The sequence below is a fragment of the Haliotis cracherodii genome, unplaced genomic scaffold (assembly GCF_022045235.1).
Source record: "Haliotis cracherodii isolate W230 unplaced genomic scaffold, xgHalCrac1.p SCAF_8, whole genome shotgun sequence".
Classification (NCBI taxonomy): Eukaryota; Metazoa; Mollusca; class Gastropoda; order Lepetellida; family Haliotidae; genus Haliotis; species Haliotis cracherodii.
The window spans coordinates 49,368,842-49,390,553 of record NW_027266341.1 but is presented as its reverse complement, the minus strand read 5'-3'; the positions used below and the strand labels follow the sequence as shown (position 1 = coordinate 49,390,553).

Below are 21,712 nucleotides of genomic sequence, written 5' to 3'. Positions count from 1 at the left end.
ATGGGCGGAAATAGACAAGCTGAATCAGGCCAACATAGAAGTTTCATGTATGGACAGGTGCTCCCGCTGTTCATCCACTCATTCAGTGTAGGTATTAGTTTCCAAAGTTCACTGGCCAGGAGAGCTTGCAATCTCATTAAAATCAGATCTTAGTTCTGGCTACCGCTAAACAAAGATCTGTAGACATCAAATAAGGGGTCACGTCAGGATGACCTTTCATTCGACCATTCAATGCATCGCTTACCAGATTATGAAAGTGACAGTCGCAATGTGATTTCTAATCATGCAATCTCGAAAACTTTAACATGGGGTATTCCGAACGATAGTTACGGGTCTAACGACTGAATCCTTACAATCTAGGCCATCTATTAGTCATTCCAGAATGTTGTTTTGTTCAGGTTTCAAATTTGTAATCGAGAATTTGTCAAAATATGTTTCGAAGCGTAGTCGCCAATTTGAAATTTGTGCCTTCTGATTGGTCATTCCATTGGTCGGTCAAAATTCGCACAAGGTCAGTCTGACGTGACCCATAATGGGATGTCTTCAGATCTTTGTTTAGCGGTAGCGAGAACTAAGATCTGATTTTAATGAGAATGGTAGAGCTTGTTAACAATGTTGCAATGCCTTGTCATATTTTACTAGCCCAAAACACTTCCACTAATATGCGAAATGAAATATCGAGAATTTGTCAAAATATGCTTAGAAGCATAGTCGCCAATTTGAAATTTGTGCCGTAAAGCACGAGAAAGCTGCCTTCTGATTGGTCATTCCATTGGTCGATCAAAGTTCGCGCAAGGTCGGTCTGACGTGACCCATAATGGGATGTATCAGATCTTTGTTTAGCGGTAGCGAGAACTAAGATCTGATCTTAATGAGAATGGGAGAGCTTGTTAACAATGTTGCAATGCCTTGTCATATTTTACTAGCCAAAAACACTTCCACTAATATGCGAAATGAAAACAAAATGACAGCAGTTATGACATTAAATGATGCCTTAACTGACTTGATTCGTAGAAAAAAATATGTATTGACTATGGTTTTCAACTGGACAGTCAAGCCAGCTCTACGGAAATGTTACTAGCCCTACGGAAATGTTACTAGCCCAACTTAAAAGTCACTGGCATTTGGCCAGCAGGCAGGCAGCTGTTTTCCAACACTACACTCAATTCTCTCTTCATGTGGACATTGCTATCACTGTTCTAGTCTTCATGAAGGGCATGTAACCAGAGGCTGAGAAATATAATGAACACCTTGCTCAAAAGCATGTTTTATTTTGTACTTTGTCATCATAGTATCTCGATCACAGTGTTTAAGTATGTTTCAGTCAACATGATTTCCCCCTTCAATGGGATTCTTCTTTCCTATTGCAGTGTTATTCCACGGTGTTATTTACATGAATCCTATGTAATCAAGTCACACAGCTGATCTGTCTTTGCTAAATGTCTTCTCACTAATCAGTATCCACCTCGACCTGTTTAGTTCATTAGTTTGTCAGTGATGTTTCGTTTTTTGCCAGCGTTCGCTTGTCACACCGAAGACCCGGGTTCGATTCCTGACATGGGTACAATGTGTGAAGCCCATTTCTGGTGATCCCCGCTGTGATATTGCTGGAATATTGCTAAAAGCGGCGTAAAACCATACTCACTCACTCACTCGTTTTTTGCCAATTGAGGCAAGACTTTCAGTTTAAGTCAAAGTCTCATTCACTTCCAAACTTTGGTAAATTAAAGGTCTCTGGGTGTTGAGTGATGTTGTCAGTCCTGTCACTATGACTCTGACAGTTCATTCTTTGACATTTAGCTTTTCAATATCCTTGGCAACTTTCTCATCATCTTCGTCTTCATCCTCCTCATCATCATCATCTTCGTCATCATCGTCGTCTTCATAGTCTTCATCATCTACCAAGCATTAGAAGTAATTGTTAAGATACTTGTTCAAAGCATTTCATTAGCATGAAAACATGATATCAGTTAATAAGTCTGAAGTTCAAAGGAATATTTAAGCCCTGTTCAACAAAGCAATCATGGTGCTTTGACTGCCTTACATCTATGTTAAAGCATGAGAGTGTCGATCGTCTAAGATCACTTCGTGGAACAGGTCCCTGATCATTGTAATGTCAAACAAGTACAGTGTCGAACAACTCGAGTATATTTCATTTTAGTTAAGTTAAATTACTCTTGAAATATACACTTATTCCTTTAGTCTCATCTGAATATAAATGAAACTAGAATGTGTGTTTACTGATAAAACCATGTCTCCCCCATCCTCTTAATTGATACATTAGTTAAAGTTGTTACTATAAATGTTTACAAATAAAAAAGGAATAACAGCATAAAAATACAAGTACAGATTTCTGATTAATGCTTTTATGAAGCAGTAATAGAGTTGATGCCATGTTGTCTCTTTATGGCAGATAACACTATTGAACTAGACTATCATCTAGTCTCTGAAATGAACATATCATACAGAAAAAAACAGTTGTTCAGTTATCTTAATAAAAATATAATAAAAAGGAGCCAAGTGACTCTCTTCATTCTCAGATACTGCAGTGATCTAGACTTGCCAAACATTATAGACTTGCATGGGCTGTATTTGTTATATATTTGTATCAGGGTCTGTAAGACAGACTACTATTGAACGTGTAACAGCAGTATGGACGACAGATTGTATTGTGCGGGTAGATGTTCCCATAACGAATAATCAGTAGCTTTATACGTAGTTGAAAAACCTGATAAGAATTTCCAAATTGTTTCATTGGAAACACAAGAAATTAAATAAATTAAAATCTGACAAAATTCTGATCTGGTTGAGCATGTGGTCATTGCATATGTATAGTTTAATGCAAAAATATTCATTAGTCGGATTGTTATGGCTCGGAAACAAAGACAAGAGTTGTTTGAGACTAATTTGAAATTGTTTCCATACACGTAACAAAATAAAATTTAGAAAAATTTCAAACTAGCAAAAGGCACCAGTTAAGCTGATGACAATACATATGGCAACTATCGTTGAAAAGGTTTTCAAGTTATGGCCCAGAAACAAACCCTACCATCATGGGGGTGTTGGGGAGGGGGGAAGACATAGTTATTTATCACCTAGCAAAGAAAAAGAGCAAATCGCAAATCGAATCAGGTCTCAAAGTTTCCTGGAAATGAGTTCACAATTCTATCTTCTTGAACAATTTTGTCCTATTGTCAAAAAGAAATAATATCTATTTTACATAAATATTTTATGCCCTTTGCTAAATTGAACCTGTCTTGAATTTGATAAGCCAACACTGAAACTATTAAACTACCTAAAGACAAGACCTCATGAAACATTTTAGAGTTCTCTTTTCTGTATGGGAAACTAGCATATGCTGCCAGTTATATGTGAAATCGCTTCATCTACAACAGCACATACTGCACCATCCTAATATTAGTTTGTTCCTCAGACCAAAGTGTTTCTAATGTTGCATAGCATCAGTTCATGTGCCCTAGTTACTCTGCACCTACCATCATCATCGTCTTGGTCGTACCCCCCGGAACTGCTGATGCCGTAGCCACCAAAGGAGAACCCTGAAGCCCCATAGCCACCGTAGCCCCCATCTCCATCATCTTCCTGCTGCCGGCCGTACACATAGCGACGGGCTGCAACACAAACGTATGTTGTGGTACTACTGAATGCTGCTCAGTCAAACACGTATTTGACAGTGTGAGTGAGTGAGTGAGTTACTTGACATCTTCCTTTATTGTCTAGCTACATCAGTATTACCACTTTGGTGTAATCCAGGTAGGCTTAGAGCTGGGACAACACACTAAGGATATATATCGCAAAAGTCGGATCTCACTATGCTGCATATCAATAGTCTGATGTCAATGTGCTGCATATCACATTAGTCTGATCTTGACATGCTGCATATCAATAGCTAGATGTCTATATGTTGCAAATCAATAGTCGGATCTTGATGTGCTGTATTTCAATAGTTTGAAGTTGATATGCTGCAAATCAATAGTCTGATGTCAATGTGCTGCATATCACATTAGTCTGATCTTGACATGCTGCATATCAATAGTTTGATGTCTATATGTTGCAAATCAATAGTCGGATCTTGAGGTGCTGTATTTCAATAGTTTGAAGTTGATATGCTGCATATCACAATAGTCTGATCTTGACATGCTGCATATCAATAGCTAGATGTCTATATGCTGCAAATCAATAGTCAGATCTTGATCTGCAGTATTTCAATAGTTGGATGTAAATATGCTGCATATCAATAGTCAGATCTTGATATACTGCAAATGTGTTTTGTTTGTTTGAATGTCTGAACCAGACTGCGCTCAGCAATATTCCAGCTATATGACGGCAGTCAAATAATAACATTGTCTGGACCAGACAATCCAGTAATTGACATCATGAGCATCGATCTATGCATTTGGGATACGATGACATGCATGAACCAAGTCAGTGAGCCTGACCATCCAACAAGCATAGTCGCATTGGTTGCTGAAGACCTATTCTAACGCAGATCTTTATGGTTGGTTTGTTGTTTAACGCCGCACTCAGCAATATTCCAGCTATATAACGGTGGTCTGTAAATAATCGAGTCTGGACCAGACAATCCAGTGATTAATATCATGAGCATCGATCCACACAATTGGGATGGATGACATGGATCAACCAAGTCAGCGAGCCTGACCACCTGATCCTGTTTGTCGCCTCTTATGACAAGCATAGTCGCCTTTTACAGCAAGCATGGGTTGCTGAAGATCTATTCTACCCCGGATCTTCAGGGGTCGGATCTTCACGGGGTCTGTTGCATGTCAATAGTCGGCAAGGGAGCGTTACTCAGCCAAGCACATGTTGCACATGAGGCCACAGCCCTGTGTCCTGTGGGCCCATACTCACTGGACATGCACAGCTCCTTGGTTTCCGCGGTCTCGTAGCCACACTTGGGGCAGGGTATGGCCTGACCCTTGGGGTACTTGAAGCCTTTCCTTCTCACATGGTCATCACAGTAGCAAGTCTGGAAGAACCAACATCACAACACTAGTTAACAGTGATACATCGTGTAGGAAAGTGATGGATATCTCGTCATCAGTGGGTGACATGAATTGTGTCTTTTTAGTGAGTTTGCTTTTACACGGCTTTTAGCAATACTCCAGTAATATCACAGCCGGGGACCTCCAGAAATGGATTTAAACATGGAACCATGTGGGAAAGGTGAGGTGAAATGGGGTTTAACGTCGCGTCCAAGATTATTGCACTTACATAGCGACGTGCATGTACGTGTGTGTGTTTGTATGGCTGCTTGTACTAGTCCGGACTAATGCCGATTTATAGTGCTAGCTCACTGAGATACCATGCCGCAGTTTAACATGAATATCCCACTCATACACAGTATACTGACTCCGAGCCGACCAGTCCTTGTTTAAGCCTGTTAATGCCGAGCGCCATACAGGGTAACAACAAGTACCATCTTTTAACGTCTTTTGGTATGACGCGGCCGGGGATCGAACCCTGGACCTTCCGCTCTCAGGGCGGACGCTCTACCACTAAACCACGGAGGTGGTCCCATGTGGGAAAGCAAACCGGACCTTTAGCATGAAGAACCACTAGGCTACCCCACCACCCCGTCATTGTTTTGGAACAAGGTAGGGCCAAAACTGGACATACTGTCTTTTTCACAGTCGGAGTAACTGACACCAACAATGTGACAACATGCCTGAAGTCTAACGGTGACCTCCTCTTACCTTACACCGTAAACAGGAAAACTGCCCCAGCTTGTTACAAGAAAGACCTGCAAGAAGAACCCACGGGAAAGATGAGAAAGGGAACTGTCAAATTAACAAACATAAAAATTACTTAACTTAAAACTCTCATCACATCACGAACATAGCTGTCAGCAGTATGGTGGTCACATTTCGGTCAAAAACACAAAGAATGGTCTCCAAAAGAATCCATATGTCATATTTGCCACAATCATTACCCACAGTAAAGTAGACACAAAATTTATGGATAACAATTTCTTTATTATACTGTAATAGCAATGTTTTGTTATAGATCCTTATTCAGGGTAATGACAAGTTGTTATCCATATGTTTTGTCTACTTTGTCATCTGTCAAGTTCTAAGAAATGCCTATCAAACAAATTATCCACTGCCTACCATTGAGACATGGCAATCAACACCATCCACAGCCTCATCCGACTGGAGTAGAACCACATTCAAATTACAACAGTTTGCATCGCTATTACTGTATAACAAAGAAGTTGTTATCCATACATGTTTTGTCTACTTTGTCATCCATCAACTACTAAGAAATGCCTATCAAATAAAGTACCCATGGTGGTTTGGGGTGGGGGAGTTATCAAAACCACACACAGTGATCTAAATGTGTTCTCAGAGATTGAGCGCTACTGAAGAAACTTAGTTCAAACACTGAAAGACACCAGGCAAGTATGTACCCTTAGTTCAGCGCTACCGCTTTCTGTTAAATGATCTGTACTATACACAAGAAAATATAGACTGTATTGTATGTGTTTGGTGTGCTTGTAAAGATTACTTACAGATTGGTCTAAAAGTTGGTCTTGGAGCACTTTTAAGTTATAGGAAATGAGTCTTTGCAGGGTCAAAGACCCAAGTACAAAAAGTTCAACTGACCCTTGTATGTTTGTTTGTTTGTTATTTAACGCTGCACTCAGCAATATACCAGCTATATGAGGGCGGTCTGTAAATAATTGAGTCTGGACCAGACAATCCAGTGATTGATGTTATGAGCATCAATCAATGCAATTGGGATATATATGACAATATGCATCAACCAAGTCAGTGACCCTGACCACCCAATCCTCTTAGTCGCCTCTTACGACAAGCATAGTCGCCTTTTACGGCAAGCAGAGTCACCTTTTACGGCATGCATAGTCGCCTTTTACGGCTAGCATGGGTTGCTGAAGACCTATTCTACCCCGGATCTCCACGGGTACCCTGGTGTATACATTGGTGACTCCTGGTGACCTTTGGTAATACACCTTGAGGGTCCCAGGACTACTACTGTACCATGAAATGAAACACAAAGTGTGTGTGACGCCCTAAGCTTGTTACAGATGGGCATTTCCTTGCTAGATTGAAGAACATCGGACATGGTCTGTCCAAACATTGATTGTATTTCTCAATAGAAACATCAGATAATTAATTATACATGCTTCAATACAAAAAATCCCTCTCATTCCAATATTCATACATAGTTTCATCCGCTGTGGATATTATTTGCATCCATTCTTGTTTTGAATGTGTACAGGATCTTCAGTCAAACCCTGTCTGGTGCAGTAAACATTAGGGCTGGGACGATACACCAACTGTGCGATCCGATATGTATCACGATACCTTGTTCCCGATCTAATACATTCCACAATACTTGTAAGTGCTCTTTTCTGTGGTGTGTAAGCCATCTTTTTCATAGACAGGATAGTCAAATACCTGGCACACTGACGATTTACAGCTGGCACTGTTAAGTACGGCGCAACGGATGAAAATATTTACTTTTACACAACTAATTAGTGTTTGGTGTAACAGCCATTATAGAAAACATTTTAGGTATGAATCGATAGTTTGTACTTAGTGTTCACTAACATCGATACTTGTATCGGGAGTAGAATACTGCGATCCACCGATGCATCGGAGTATCGTCCTACCACTAGTAAACATGGTTTTGAATGCTGTAAACATGGTTTTGAATGCTGTAAACATGGCTTTGAATGCAGTAAACATGGCTTTGAATGCTGTAAACATGGTTTTGAATGCTGTAAACATGGCTTTGAATGTTGTAAACATGGCTTTGAATGTTGTAAACATGGCTTTGAATGCTGTAAACATGGTTTTGAATGTTGTAAACATGGCTTTGAATGTTGTAAACATGGCTTTGAATGCTGTAAACATGGTTCTGAATGCTTTAAACATGGTTTTGAATGTTGTAAACATGGTTTTGAATGCTGTAAACATGGTTTTGAATGTTGTAAACATGGTTTTGAATGCTGTAAACATGGCTTTGAATGTTGTTAACATGGTTTTGAATGCTGTAAACATGGCTTTGAATGTTGTAAACATGGCTTTGAATGCTGTAAACATGGTTTTGAATGTTGTAAACATGGCTTTGAATGTTGTAAACATGGTTTTGAATGCTGTAAACATGGTTTTGAATGCTGTAAACATGGTTTTGAATGCTGTAAACATGGTTTTGAATGTTGTAAACATGGTTTTGAATGCTGTAAACATGGTTTTGAATGTTGTAAACATGGTTTTGAATGCTGTAAACATGGCTTTGAATGTTGTTAACATGGTTTTGAATGCTGTAAACATGGCTTTGAATGCTGTAAACATGGCTTTGAATGCTGTAAACATGGTTTTGAATGCTGTAAACATGGCTTTGAATGCTGTAAACATGGTTTTGAATGCTGTAAACATGGCTTTGAATGCTGTAAACATGGCTTTGAATGCTGTAAACATGGTTTTGAATGCTGTAAACATGGCTTTGAATGCTGTAAACATGGCTTTGAATGCTGTAAACATGGTTCTGAATGCTGTAAACATGGTTTTGAATGCTGTAAACATGGCTTTGAATGTTGTAAACATGGTTTTGAATGCTGTAAACATGGCTTTGAATGCTGTAAACATGGTTTTGAATGCTGTAAACATGGTTTTGAATGCTGTAAACATGGCTTACATTTATAGTTTTCGGACTCCAGGGTTTGGCAGCTAGCCTGGTGTTCAAATTGGTCATCCTCACACAGGAAATTATGACAGAATGAACACTTAAATATTCGACCACCTGAAATATTCAAACATAACATTTAAACAGAATCATATAAGAATGGTCATGATTGCACTAAAATTGGTATTCCTTAGGCAGTCTTCTATTTGTTCACATGTTACTCAGAATCCATATTCATTGTAAATAATCTGAGACTGGGCTAGACAAACCATAGGTTGATATCAAGAGAAATCCCATGCCATTAAGGTACGCTGACAAGCATTCAACCTCCAATTCTAGCCTGTAATCACCTTGGAGAAACTTGATGTAGCTCAGACATACACATTGCAGTGTAATTAACTATTTTTCAACATGAAGAGACCTTATTAGCATACAAGCGTGGATATGCTGATATACCAAGAATCATAATCAGGGTAAACCAATGATCAGCAGATCCTTGCATGCTTAAGGGACATAACTCTGCAAAACAGATTACAGAACCCTAGATCACTGGACAAATTCCCCCAACAGGGTTCAAAATAAACAAAAGTTTCCAGGTCCAAGACAAGTAAAATGCAGTAACAACTAGTTACATTTCCTAAATCTAAATGTTTTACCATTTACTAAACGGCAACTGAAGGCAGATCATTTTAGTGGACTAATGAAAAGAAAGACTAATATTCCAATGGCATCGGTGATGGGATAAATGGGGTTAACAGCACACCAGGTATCGCCTCATAGCAACACTGTAGGCATGGTTCCTGAGTAGGATGCGCCACAGTGTAGTTGGTCACATGGACACGAGTTGTGCTGGTACAAACCAACCAAGTACTCTTCATGTTTATCCTCAACAAAAACACTTGTGTTACATCTAACATGCCTTGAACAAGAGATTTATCCAACATAATTCACCACATGGGGGAAACAGAAAGCCTCTGAAGCTCACCTGAACAATGAAGAAATAATGGCATCCACACTTAACATGTTTAAATTGGATCAGATTTCTGTGAGCAAGTTTTAGAGACGCAATAGCTGGAATCATGCATACAAAGTTAAGACTCAGAGGAAATGCTCCTACCAATGGACACGGACAGACAGGCAACCAGGGCCCACTTGCACAAAGCGATCTTAACTATGGTAAGCCTATGTTAAAGTATGGGAGTTACGATCATCTGCCCCGCATGCTTTGCTCACCCATACTGATAATTTAGAATCCTCCACAGTGATTAGCTGATTAGTTCAGATGATGGTTGGTTGGTTATTTTGTTGTTTTACGCAGCACTCAGCAATATTCCAGCTATATGACGGCAGTGTGGACCAGACAATCCAGTGACTGATATTATGAGCATCGATCCATGCAATTGGGATCGATGACATGCTTCAAACCAAGTCAGCGAGCATGACCACTCCATCCCGTTAGTCGCCTCTAATGACAAGCATAGTCACCTTATTACGGCAAGCATGGGTTGCTGAAGACCTATTCTATCCCAGATCTTCACGGGTCTTGGATGATGCATGCTCCTTTAGAGAAATTGTCTAAGTGACGACAAATCAAATCGGACTAAAAGGCCTTATTTTGAACAGAGAAGGGTCTGCGGCCTTACCATGATCATAGACACCTCTCCTACACTCTATACAGTCTGCTTCTGTGAGGGGGCAGATACAGGCGTGAGTCTGTAGACACTTCCGACCGTGGCAGATCCACGTCTCACAGAAATCACAGATTGCACCCTGCAATGAAGAAACACAGAAATGATAAACTTATCTCACAACATACTATGGTTTATGAATCTAATGAAGTTCACTTAAGTACCATTCTAACAGTCTGTTTGAAAAGTAAACGTTGCTTGTAGTACCATTTTCAGTTGATTTTAATAAATAAATACGGCCACTTCATTAGCTGAGCTTACTAGACCGAACAGTGTATGAATGAGTTAAGTATAACACCGCTTTCAGCAATATTCAAGCAATATCACAGCAGGGGACTACAAAAAAGGGCTTCACACGTTGGTGAAAACGAACCAGGCCTTTGGCATGACTAACCATGTTAACATACGCTTAAACGATCTGGTTGTCCAGGAATTTGGGTCTTGGCGATGCAGTTGGACCCTGTAGACATCAAGAACGTGAATCACTAACGCATGCCCTGATGCTAGTGCTAGTAAGATAAGGTCTTGCGGGTGACATGTTCAAAATCTTTATCTTCTATAGGTTCAAAAATCTCAGAAGATAAATTGCGTAAGATCCCAAGGAGGTGATCGAAATCAAGTTGATTGACCTGCAAGTTTGTAAGATTGAATGAGAGCTTGCAATTCTGCTACCGTGGAGATCTTAGAAGTCATAGTAGTGGCAATAACTGACTCAATTGCTGCTTGATGTAAGCCAATGTCAATCCCTTGAGCTTCCTTGCAGAACGCAAGAGCTAGAGATACTCAGCAATTTGTGGTGTTGATGCAGAGGTTGGGCTTGTGATATCTCGGGCCTTACAAGAACTAAATCCTGTGAGGACTCGGCTACTAGAGGTGTAACGATACAGGGGTCGCGATACGATACGTATCACGATACAGTGTTTACTGGTACAAGCTAAGCCAAGTTGATGTCTTCTGCTCTCTAAAAGATGTGACAAGTACAGTTGAAGAAGATATAAGGTGTTTATTTACTGTTATAGCAAATTGTCAGCAATACAGTATGTTTTACGGAAACAACAAACTGGCTTTGAAATTGTTAAACGTATTTCATGTTTAAAAGTACCGTATTTTCTTGAGTATGGTGCGCACCCATGTATAATGTGCACCCCCTCTAGCGGGTTCAATATTTTGGAAAAAAAATAAATTTAAATATTATGCACAGAAAAAAATTACACCGTACCCCTTCAGCGAAGTCCGGCAAACGAACAGGTGATGAGAAACTTCGTCAGTACAAATTCGAAATTTGAGATAAAAAATCACCAGACATGTTGATTTACCGTTTAAATTGTATTTTTTGTTCAGCTAGGCATTGTTTTATATCCAGGGATTAAGATTACCTTGTGTATTTTCTCGTAAACTAAGCCGGACACAGCAATCAGCTGTACACACGTTTTCTTGGAATCTACCGGTGATTCGGTCAAGACACACCCAATGATATATCTTTACAGGATTTTAATGCAAGGATCGGCAAAAGTTGTATCTGAAACTATTTTTTTTATCAGGAATAATATATTCCAATATCTTGTTAGCTTTTACTAAACATATTTAAAATAATAATAACCCTAAGCGAAGCAGCTGATCGCTATTGCCGGGTGTTATTTTTTACATGGAACCAGTCTGACCAGTCACCGTCAAGGCTCCCGTGCACGTGATCGCGTGATCGCGAGAATTACGTGTTGACATAGAATCGTCCAACAAAAACAAATATGACTTTTAACGAATCAAAGTATGGCATTTATGATACATGTATCCATTCTCTGTCAACTAAAGTTCGTTTCAAGGCGTCAATAGCGGTAATCTGACCGTGATTGCTGTTAATAACGGTGAGATGTGCGATCTTCCGATCGCTTCACACACGATTTCGCCGAAATTAATTAAAACAATATTAAAAGGAATTTTGAATAAAATTAATGAAATAAGTTACAAACATAAGTCCAGATATACAAAGAACACTTTTTATAGCCAGACAGTGTAATTACATGAATAATTTGCGAACTTCAGTATTGATTTGTTGACATGGTATTTCCGGTGTTACGTGCACGGTAATGTCTTTCCATGGGGGAAAAACATCAAAACTCATTAAGTAAAACTGTGTCATGAAAATATCGTATGTATCGCGATACATGTTTTCCAAATCGATGCATCGTATCGTGGGCTGTGCATCGGGATACAATACTGTATCGCCGTATCGTTACACCACTATTGGCTACCCCATCCCCACTTTGTTCCTCCTGGTTGGGTACAGGGGATGAAGTCTGGGCACTGGTACTGGACGACGATCCGTGGCTGGCGGGGAAATATTAACCTGGTCGCTGTCAATCGCATGTGTACCAGGTGTGGTCATAGTCTTGGCTGGAATATCCTCAGAGGCTGTATTGTCCTCCACAGATAACCATGTGATGGTAGATGGTTTGGTTGGTTCGTGCTGCTGCTGGAGTAACTCGTTTAGGTTTCTTAGTAGCGAATGGGCCATGCTCTGTATATTTTTATTAAGACTTTGATCACTGGCCTGTGCCTCATTTCTGACAATTGCGAATATAGCTGCGAAATGCTTCCTTGGAGAGCTGTTTACACAGAGAGCATCTGTTAGACAACTTGCACTGGCCATGACAGTCACAACATATGGAGTGAGGATCTACTGTCGACAATGTATGATTACAGTTTCTCCAGTGAACTGTCTAATATGTTGCATAGGTTAGAGGAAGATTGGAACAAGAGTCATCAGAAAGATGACATATCCCCCCGGCAGCTGTCTGTAAAGTAACCACTAGTAAATGTGCAATTCTGTATGTAATGAGTCAACAGTTGAATGTTCTTTAAGAAGCATACATTGTTTACCCACTGAATGATTTTCGAATTCTGGCCCGGAAATGAACCCGTTCCCCAATGGAGTCTAGGTCCAACTTCTTTCCATAAAAATTGAAAAAATAAAAATTCTTAAAATCCCAAAATATCAAAAGGCACCACTTCAGTATGTGCCTGATAGCTTTGCCAAGTTTCGATTAAATACACCGAATGGTTTTCGATTCTGCCCCGGAAACGAACCCCATCCCCAATTGAGTCTATGTCCAACTTCATTCCATAAAAATATAAAAAAATAAAAATTAGAAAAATCCCAAAATATCAAAAGGCACTACTAATCAAATACACTGAATGGTTTTGGAATACTGCCCCGGAAAAGAAAATGATTACGGACGGACAGACAGACGGACGGACAGACAGACGGACAGACTGGCTGAGCGCTATATCCCCCCGCATTATATGCCGGGGGGATAAAAAAAGGTAATTCTCTACAGCTCAAAACACGTCCCCACAATGAGAAAAAGAATGAAAGGCAGGGCATGTCAGGTGATCAGGTCGCATAGGGTCGTCATGCACCGGATGTTTAGGATGTGTTGGGCTTAAGTGTTGTTTGAAGCAAAAAACTTGTTCTAGGACATTTCCACACCAGGATCGAGGAAGGAAGAAATGTATGGTGTGAGCCAAGATAAGATTCAACATTTGTAATAGACTCAAACTTGGACTCGTGAAAAGTCACAGGCTACATTCTAATATCACTGTTGGAAAGATCATAACAAAATCTTAAATCCTAATGTAAAATAAATATGTTCCGCTTCGTTCCTGATTTGATGAGAACAATTTCGTCAGTCAACTCACCACCATGGCCATCCCTGTGGTGTATGTGCCAGCATGCTTGATCACACAGTCGCTCGACTTCATCATACACTTGGTCTTCCCTGGAAATAACATACACCTTATCTCACAAGGGGCAGCCATGTCATACCAGAAGACATTCATAGATGGTCCTTGTTGTTAGAACTTAACAGTAGCCCAATATCCCATGCTAGTACAAGTTCCTGCAGGCTAGTATAAATTCCTGCAGGCTAGTACAAATTCCAGCAGGCTAGTACAAATTCCAGCAGGCTAGTACAAATTCCAGCAGGCTAGTACAAATTCCTGCAGGCTAGTACAAATTCCAGCAGGCTAGTACAAATTCCTGCAGGCTAGTACAAATTCCTACAGGCTAGTACAAATTCCTGCAGGCTAGTACAAATTCCAGCAGGCTAGTACAAATTCCTGCAGGCTAGTACAAATTCCAGCAGGCTAGTACAAATTCCTGCAGGCTAGTACAAATTCCTACAGGCTAGTACAAATTCCTGCAGGCTAGTACAAATTCCAGCAGGCTAGTACAAATTCCTACAGGCTAGTACAAATTCCTGCAGGCTAGTACAAATTCCAGCAGGCTAGTACAAATTCCTACAGGCTAGTACAAGTTCCTGCAGGCTAGTACAAATTCCTGGTACAAATTCCAGCAGGCTAGTACAAATTCCAGCAGGCTAATACAAGTTCCTGCAGGCCAGTACAAGTTCCTGGTACAAGTTCCTGCAGGCTAGTACAAGTTCCTGCAGGCCAGTACAAGTTCCTGGTACAAGTTCCTGCAGGCCAGTACAAGTTCCTGGTACAAGTTCCTGCAGGCCAGTACAAGTTCCTGCAGGCCAGTACAAGTTCCTGGTACAAGTTCCTGCAGGCTAGTACAAGTTCCTGCAGGCCAGTACAAGTTCCTGCAGGCCAGTACAAGTTCCTGGTACAAGTTCCAGCAGGCTAGTACAAGTTCCTGCAGGCTAGTACAAATTCCTGCAGGCTAGTACAAATTCCAGCAGGCTAGTACAAGTTCCTGGTACAAGTTCCAGCAGGCCAGTACAAGTTCCTGGTACAAGTTCCAGCAGGCTAGTACAAGTTCATGGTACAAGTTCCAGCAGGCCAGTACAAGTTCCTGGTACAAGTTCCAGCAGGCTAGTACAAGTTCCTGGTACAAATTCCAGCAGGCTAGTACAAGTTCCTGGTACAAGTTCCAGCAGGCCAGTACAAGTTCCTGGTACAAGTTCCAGCAGGCTAGTACAAGTTCCTGCAGGCTAGTACAAATTCCAGCAGGCTAGTACAAATTCCAGCAGGCTAGTACAAATTCCAGCAGGCTAGTACAAATTCCTGCAGGCTAGTACAAATTCCAGCAGGCTAGTACAAATTCCAGCAGGCTAGTACAAATTCCTGCAGGCTAGTACAAATTCCAGCAGGCTAGTACAAATTCCATCAGACTAGTACAAATTCCTGCAGGCTAGTACAAGTTCCTGCAGGTTAGTACAAAGTTAGTACAAACAGTTTTACAAATAGAAGGTCATGATATCTTTACCCAGGCTAGTAAAGCTCTTTAGTTTAGTTCTACCTTGGACTAAACATTGTTTGAAAAAGTGTAAATAGCTTGAGTATGACCAATACAACTGACAGCAGTGTATTGTCTACTTCCTTGTCCTGATTTCAATCCCACTTTAGGGCATGCTCTCTGATTGGATCGTCAGAGTACCAGACAGCCAATTACGCAAAGTTTGCTCATAAAATAGGGTTTCCATTGTTTACAACCAGGAAACGGAAAATTTTGGGGTGGGAATAGCCAGACTGATATTAAAACAAAAACATGGGCAATAAGCATGATAAGTGATCAATTTTATCATCAAAAGCACCATTTGGGTCAATTATCTGGACACGATAAGTTTTCATGTTTACTTGTCCAGGACAAGTTCACAATTTTGATGTTTCCACAACCCTGCTATAATACCCTGATTTGATATTCAATCATCACATGCCACTGTGGCCAACAAAACTTCATGTATACAGATAGACATCCATCTACTCACCACACGCTCCGCATACAGGCAACCTCTGTAGTGAGCCACAGAAGTAACAGAAAGCCCTCGACTTCTGACTCCTGTGAACATGAGAAGTATCAGTTTTTACTTTTAAGTGTCATGCAAGCTTTAAAACGACTGACCACTATGGAGGATATATCTGTCACTGTTTTATCTCAGAATTGATTGAAATAAGGGTATAGCGATGCTACTCAGAAACATCACACCAAAAAATCATCATTATAGTGAATAACCGTGTTTACATAGTTTTCGAGGCACTTCATGTTTACATACTGACAGCATAGCATGATGCAGGTATACATGCCCGTGCCCGTGCCCGTGCCCCTGCCCCTGCCCCTGCCCCTGCCCCTACCCCAACCACCCCACACACACATAATTTGAACTGATCTTTTAGGTATTGTATTATGTGACTAGGAGAAAAAACGTCCATGAATTCAGCAGTGTTTACCTTACATAATAAAAAACATCAGTTGACTTACCTTTTGCAGTGGTCACATTCCTGAAAAACACATTCTGGGTTTAAGTGACAATTGATTGAAATTAACAGGTATCATTTCTAGCCTAGAGAGCTGTGAGGGGGTCAGCCGACAAGACAAGACCCTGCAGGATCCTGACTTGACAGGGTCAGCTCACCCCCATATCATTAGACTGTCCAATTAAGAAACATCTATCAAGTAGGAGTGTGAAGTGACCCATGAATCATCAAAATATGGCAAATAATCTGCACCCTATACAGGAGTCAAACAGACACAATTTGCAGGTAGTTGTTTGGTTACATGTATCTATTACCATCCTAGAAATACAAACTTCACTGAAAGCAATTGCCACATCAGACTTCCAGGGACACATATTAGGTAGTGTAAACATACAATTTCATGCACAAACCCTGCATATGAAAAAATATATCCTAAATAATAACATTTTAAAATTCATCATGGTCAGGACTGACGGGATTGTGTGGTCAGGCTTGCTGACTTGGTTGATGCATGTGATTGTATCCCAAATGTGTGAGTTCTTGTTCATGATTTCAATCATGGATTGTCTGGTCCAGGCTTGATTATTTACAGACCGCCATCCTATAGCTGGAATACTGCTGAGTGTGGCATTAAACAATAAACAAACAAACACAACATGATGACACGAGGGGGCAGAGCCCCTAAGTCGTGCAATAGCTCGCTGATATTTTGTAAACACTGTTGAGGGTCAGTTACGTAACTGTTTTATCCAATGGCTGACAAGCACGCCACTCAGTGAGAAGAGCACATCTGCACAAAATCTTTCTGCCACAGAATCTATTTTATCATTTGAAAATGTCGGAAATTGAAGGGCCAAAACATTTTAATCAGATCACAGAATGTGGGTACCTCTTTGTGTCAACATTGTTCTACATTGTATTACTACAACAGATGCAATAAAAATGTTGCTATTTGTCCTCTGTTTGATGTTGTAACAATGTAGAGGGTGAGGGTGACCCAGTCATCACCAACCCCGCCTTCATTTGGGTGAGTAACCAATCAGCGATGCCCCAATAGTGTGGTAATATTTCAGATGCAACATATGTGATATCTGAGATATCAGGGCCTGTTTTCAAGTAAGGCATATATCGCAATGAAAACATCTGGGGAAATTATGCCGGCTATTGGGGGGATCCTGACAGCGTATGAATTGAACACAAATATTTTGAACAATTTCTGGAAGGAAAGAATTTTGAAAACTGGTTTCCGTGTATCTTTACTGTTCTCACAGTATCTTAACGTGTATACCCGAGAGTCAAATGTGGCAATTTTGTTCAATGATGTTTTCTATTCTTGACCTGTCATATACATTTGTATCCAAACAACTACCGACTAATAGCCACCATTCGTTTCCTTCTTGGGGTATGTTTTCCTAGTTGGACTTTGTCTCCTGTCCTGGTTTTGGGTGAGCTGAATCCATTGGACCATCTCAGGGCTTTTGGCTTGTTCACATTTCATGGAAACTTGGAAAGAAAAAGACATTATTGTGCCAGAAACACTGGATAAGTCATTTACTCAATTTTAAAGGAACAGCATGACAAGAAGCTCGTTACTGTATTTGGTCTTTAGCAAAAAGAATGATTTGACAACAAACTAGTTACTGGATTTGGTCTTTAGTGAACATAATGACCTGACAACAAGCATCTACCGGGAACAAAACAACGGTCAGTTATTGGCCACGTATCTGTGTCTTCAACTGCTCTTAAAGGGGCACTGATCTAACGCCATTCCCCGGACTGGTTGTTGCCTTTGTTATTGTTTTTTCCCCCGTGAGTACCCGGATGATACGCAACGCAAGTGAGCGTGACCAGAGACTGGGCTACCGTCTGCAAGGACAGCTAAATAAACTTGGAGGCTGGAGGCAATATTTGTTTTACGCATTTTTGAATAAACACTGATTGGTTAAATGTGATCTATAAAGATTCGACAAAGGGCGCATGTTAATTAATTTCTTCAGCCTAAACAAACAGACAAAAAGAACGGCGGAGCTCATCGAAGTCGTCATTTGGAAATACCCCAGATGGTTATAGTTTAATTCTAATAAAAAGTATCCTTGCAGTGAAAGCATTTTCGGATTTCGGATTGCGTCGATAATACGATTACTACTCCCTTGTTGTCATCCACGTTTTCTCGTATAACCCTACACTTGTGTATTTGTCGTCATTCACTTGATGCTCAGTTAATGAATTTATTACAGGTACAATTAGTGGTAGCACCACTTAGATTACCTGACAAAGGTTCTCATTTGGCATTTATTGTGTCTGGGGTAATTATTCAATCTAAATCCAGGTTTGAAGTGAGGTGAAATGTGCGTTATGTAATATGCACGTGGCAGCCCAGCAAGAGATGAATGATCAGTTGATTTACTTTTTTAGGTAAATCAACGGATCGTTCCTAGTCATCAAAGGATTAACAGAAAATACGTTGATTGATTAATCACTGTTATCTTGCACAGTGGATATGTCAAAAGTGAGTGTTTACATGTCTAGGTTTACTAAAACAAAGGGAATACACTCATATCATGGCGTGAAGTGCCGATGTAAAAACAACATACTTTGGTCAAAGGGTTAACTGATAATACGTTGATTGGTTGCTCATTGTTATCAAACTCAGTGGATTTTTTAGGAACCGTGGACGTAATGAAAATAGTTGTCACGTGGCCTTTCTCAGCCAACCCTTGAGACTTGACACCTATGTGAAACACCTGAAACAATCCAAGTGATCAGTTGAGAAACGAACACTGGTTATAATATCCCGAAACGATATATATCTTTTAGAATATTTGATAGTTACAGAGACACGTGACATCGAATAAGTTATTATGTATAGCTGCAGATGAGTGGCACATTATTCCTTTGTGTGGATATTCATTCCTCGAACAAGGAAGCAGTCTATTTATACACATTAATTTGGTAAGTTGTAATTATGGTATTTGCATTTTGTTTTCCTTCATTTGAACCGATTCTTTCTTGTTTCTCTACGTCTTGGTTGGGAAATTCTTCAATGCGCGATAGACGTTGTTTTCACAGGTCATTTCCTTTGTAAGCGTGTATAGATTACCGTCAATTTGTAAAATGTGATTCTCTCAGGCAATTTATAAAATGTGTAAATATTTCAGTCATTTTGACTAAAAAATCTGTCCAGATTGATTAAGACGATCAAAAGGGCCTACAAACATCACAACAGATTATTATGTAGGATTAGAAGCCAAACAACATAGAAATGTACTTTTCAATGTAACATTTTCAGTCTCTTGGTGATGACATTAAACATCAAAATGTTTGGAATTCGTTATCATAATAATACAGATGGAAATGTTTTTCAGTCACTTTGTAAAATAACTGAATATTTATACGTTTAATAAATGTGTTACACATTTTGACAGTAAAAAAATATACACACTATAAAAAAAAGCAATGCTCAGGTGAAATATTTACTTTGTGTTGCAAGTCAAAATAGTGTAAACGAAAATCGCAAAATTACCAAGCAAGTGACTTATCAAAACTTCGTCACCATTACCGATGCTACCCACAAAGATACCTACATTTCCTTATTATCTCGAAAACTGTATTTCATTTTGTTGATCAATGTGACCATACGCTCTTATTACTACCGGTATCCATAAAAGTGACTGATGCGCTTACGAATGGCGGAACAGAGGTCGCGAGCTAGTCTAGATTTCTGCTCTACATCCGGGTACTCACTGGGAAAAAACAATAACAAAGGCAACAACCAGTCCCGGGGAATTGCGTTAGATCAGTGCCCCTTTAACTCTTACCATTAACTGATTACATGGCCTATCTGCCAACGGTCTTTCGAACTGGGCATTTCTTATACCCCTCTGTCTCTCCTTCTGTTTTTCGGCCTTTTTCCTTGCTCCTGTCTTTTTCTTAGGCATGGTATCAAAGTTCTAAGCTGTTAAGGTACCGTTAAACAACGCTGTTTACACTGCTGTCATATCATCTGCTACCAACTTCTACCATGTGTTTTTGCCGGAAGTAACCAGTGTCACGTTGAAAAGTTTAAAATCCGGAAAATATATATTATAGGGTATATGATTTATCTTCTTTTAGTGGGTTCATATTTATTCCGCGGATCAACTGTGATCAAATATCATGTTTATTAATATGAATATAGTATATGAATGCTTGGTTTGACATCGATCACAACCACGTGTAACGTTTTCCCCCTAAACATAGATCTTGGCCATTTTTTTACTTGTTTATCAAAGTTTAGTATTTATTTGTTTATCACGTTTGGTATTATTTGTATAATCATGTTCAATATCGTTTCACATTGAGCCCCAAAGAATAAGTATGAGGTTTACTTACAGGTTTTTAATACATAATTGGTTATCTTACAAATAACACGCAATTAAATGTATCGCACGATGAACAGCTGTCATTTTCTGAATGATAAAATTCAATTTTCAAGTTCAACTCTCAACTTGTGCAAAATCTTTCACCCCATCCTCTAATCCCTATTCAAATGGGATTACCAATGTTCAAATGTATCAATAAAATACATTTATGGAACGCGGATCCGTTGGAAGCGCTCGTAAAATGGTCATCTCATCCCATCGTGATTTCTTGGCATGAGATGATAAGAACTTGTGGTCCTCATGAACACGTCTTCTAATTCCATTCCACGAGGTTATAAATGTGTGTATTCTCTGCTTGTAGGTTTAGATACACTGTCAGGAATAAGGGACAGACAATTGGTTATTCGGGGTTGTGGGTGAGACTAATTTTAAAGTAAAACAAACTGCAACAATTAAATTTTTGTGGCAGGCAATTCTTTTTATTTTGGGGGGCAACAACCTGAAGCATAATTATTTTTTTCTTAGAAGTTTCGGAGGCGGTTTCAAAAATGGCCCGTCCCTTAACATCGGGACGTTTCGATAATACATGTACAATTATTGGCTGCGAACTGCAGCGTTGCGGTTAAGTACTAAAATATTACAAGTATGTATATCAATACATTCTGGCAGAAAACATGACCAAAAAAAAAAAACAAAAAAAAAAAAAAACAAACTATGGAAGTGTAGGAACAAAGGGTTTTTTTTATAACGAATTGATAT

The 21,712-nt window shown here is 39.7% G+C and overlaps 1 protein-coding gene across 1 annotated transcript; it reads right to left on the bottom strand.

The window, feature by feature from the left end:
* Positions 1–1,237: 1,237 nt before the first annotated feature.
* LOC139449536 (zinc finger protein 330 homolog) lies at positions 1,238–20,625 on the bottom strand. The gene is made up of 10 exons (XM_071230974.1): positions 20,411–20,625; positions 16,597–16,616; positions 16,106–16,176; positions 14,073–14,152; positions 10,332–10,458; positions 8,701–8,805; positions 5,733–5,779; positions 4,888–5,005; positions 3,495–3,629; positions 1,238–1,898 (listed from the first exon to the last, which is right to left on the bottom strand). The coding sequence occupies exons 1-10, from the start codon at positions 20,528–20,530 to the stop codon at positions 1,783–1,785; spliced, it is 939 nt and encodes a 312-aa protein (XP_071087075.1). The 5' UTR covers positions 20,531–20,625; the 3' UTR covers positions 1,238–1,782.
* Positions 20,626–21,712: the final 1,087 nt, after the last annotated feature.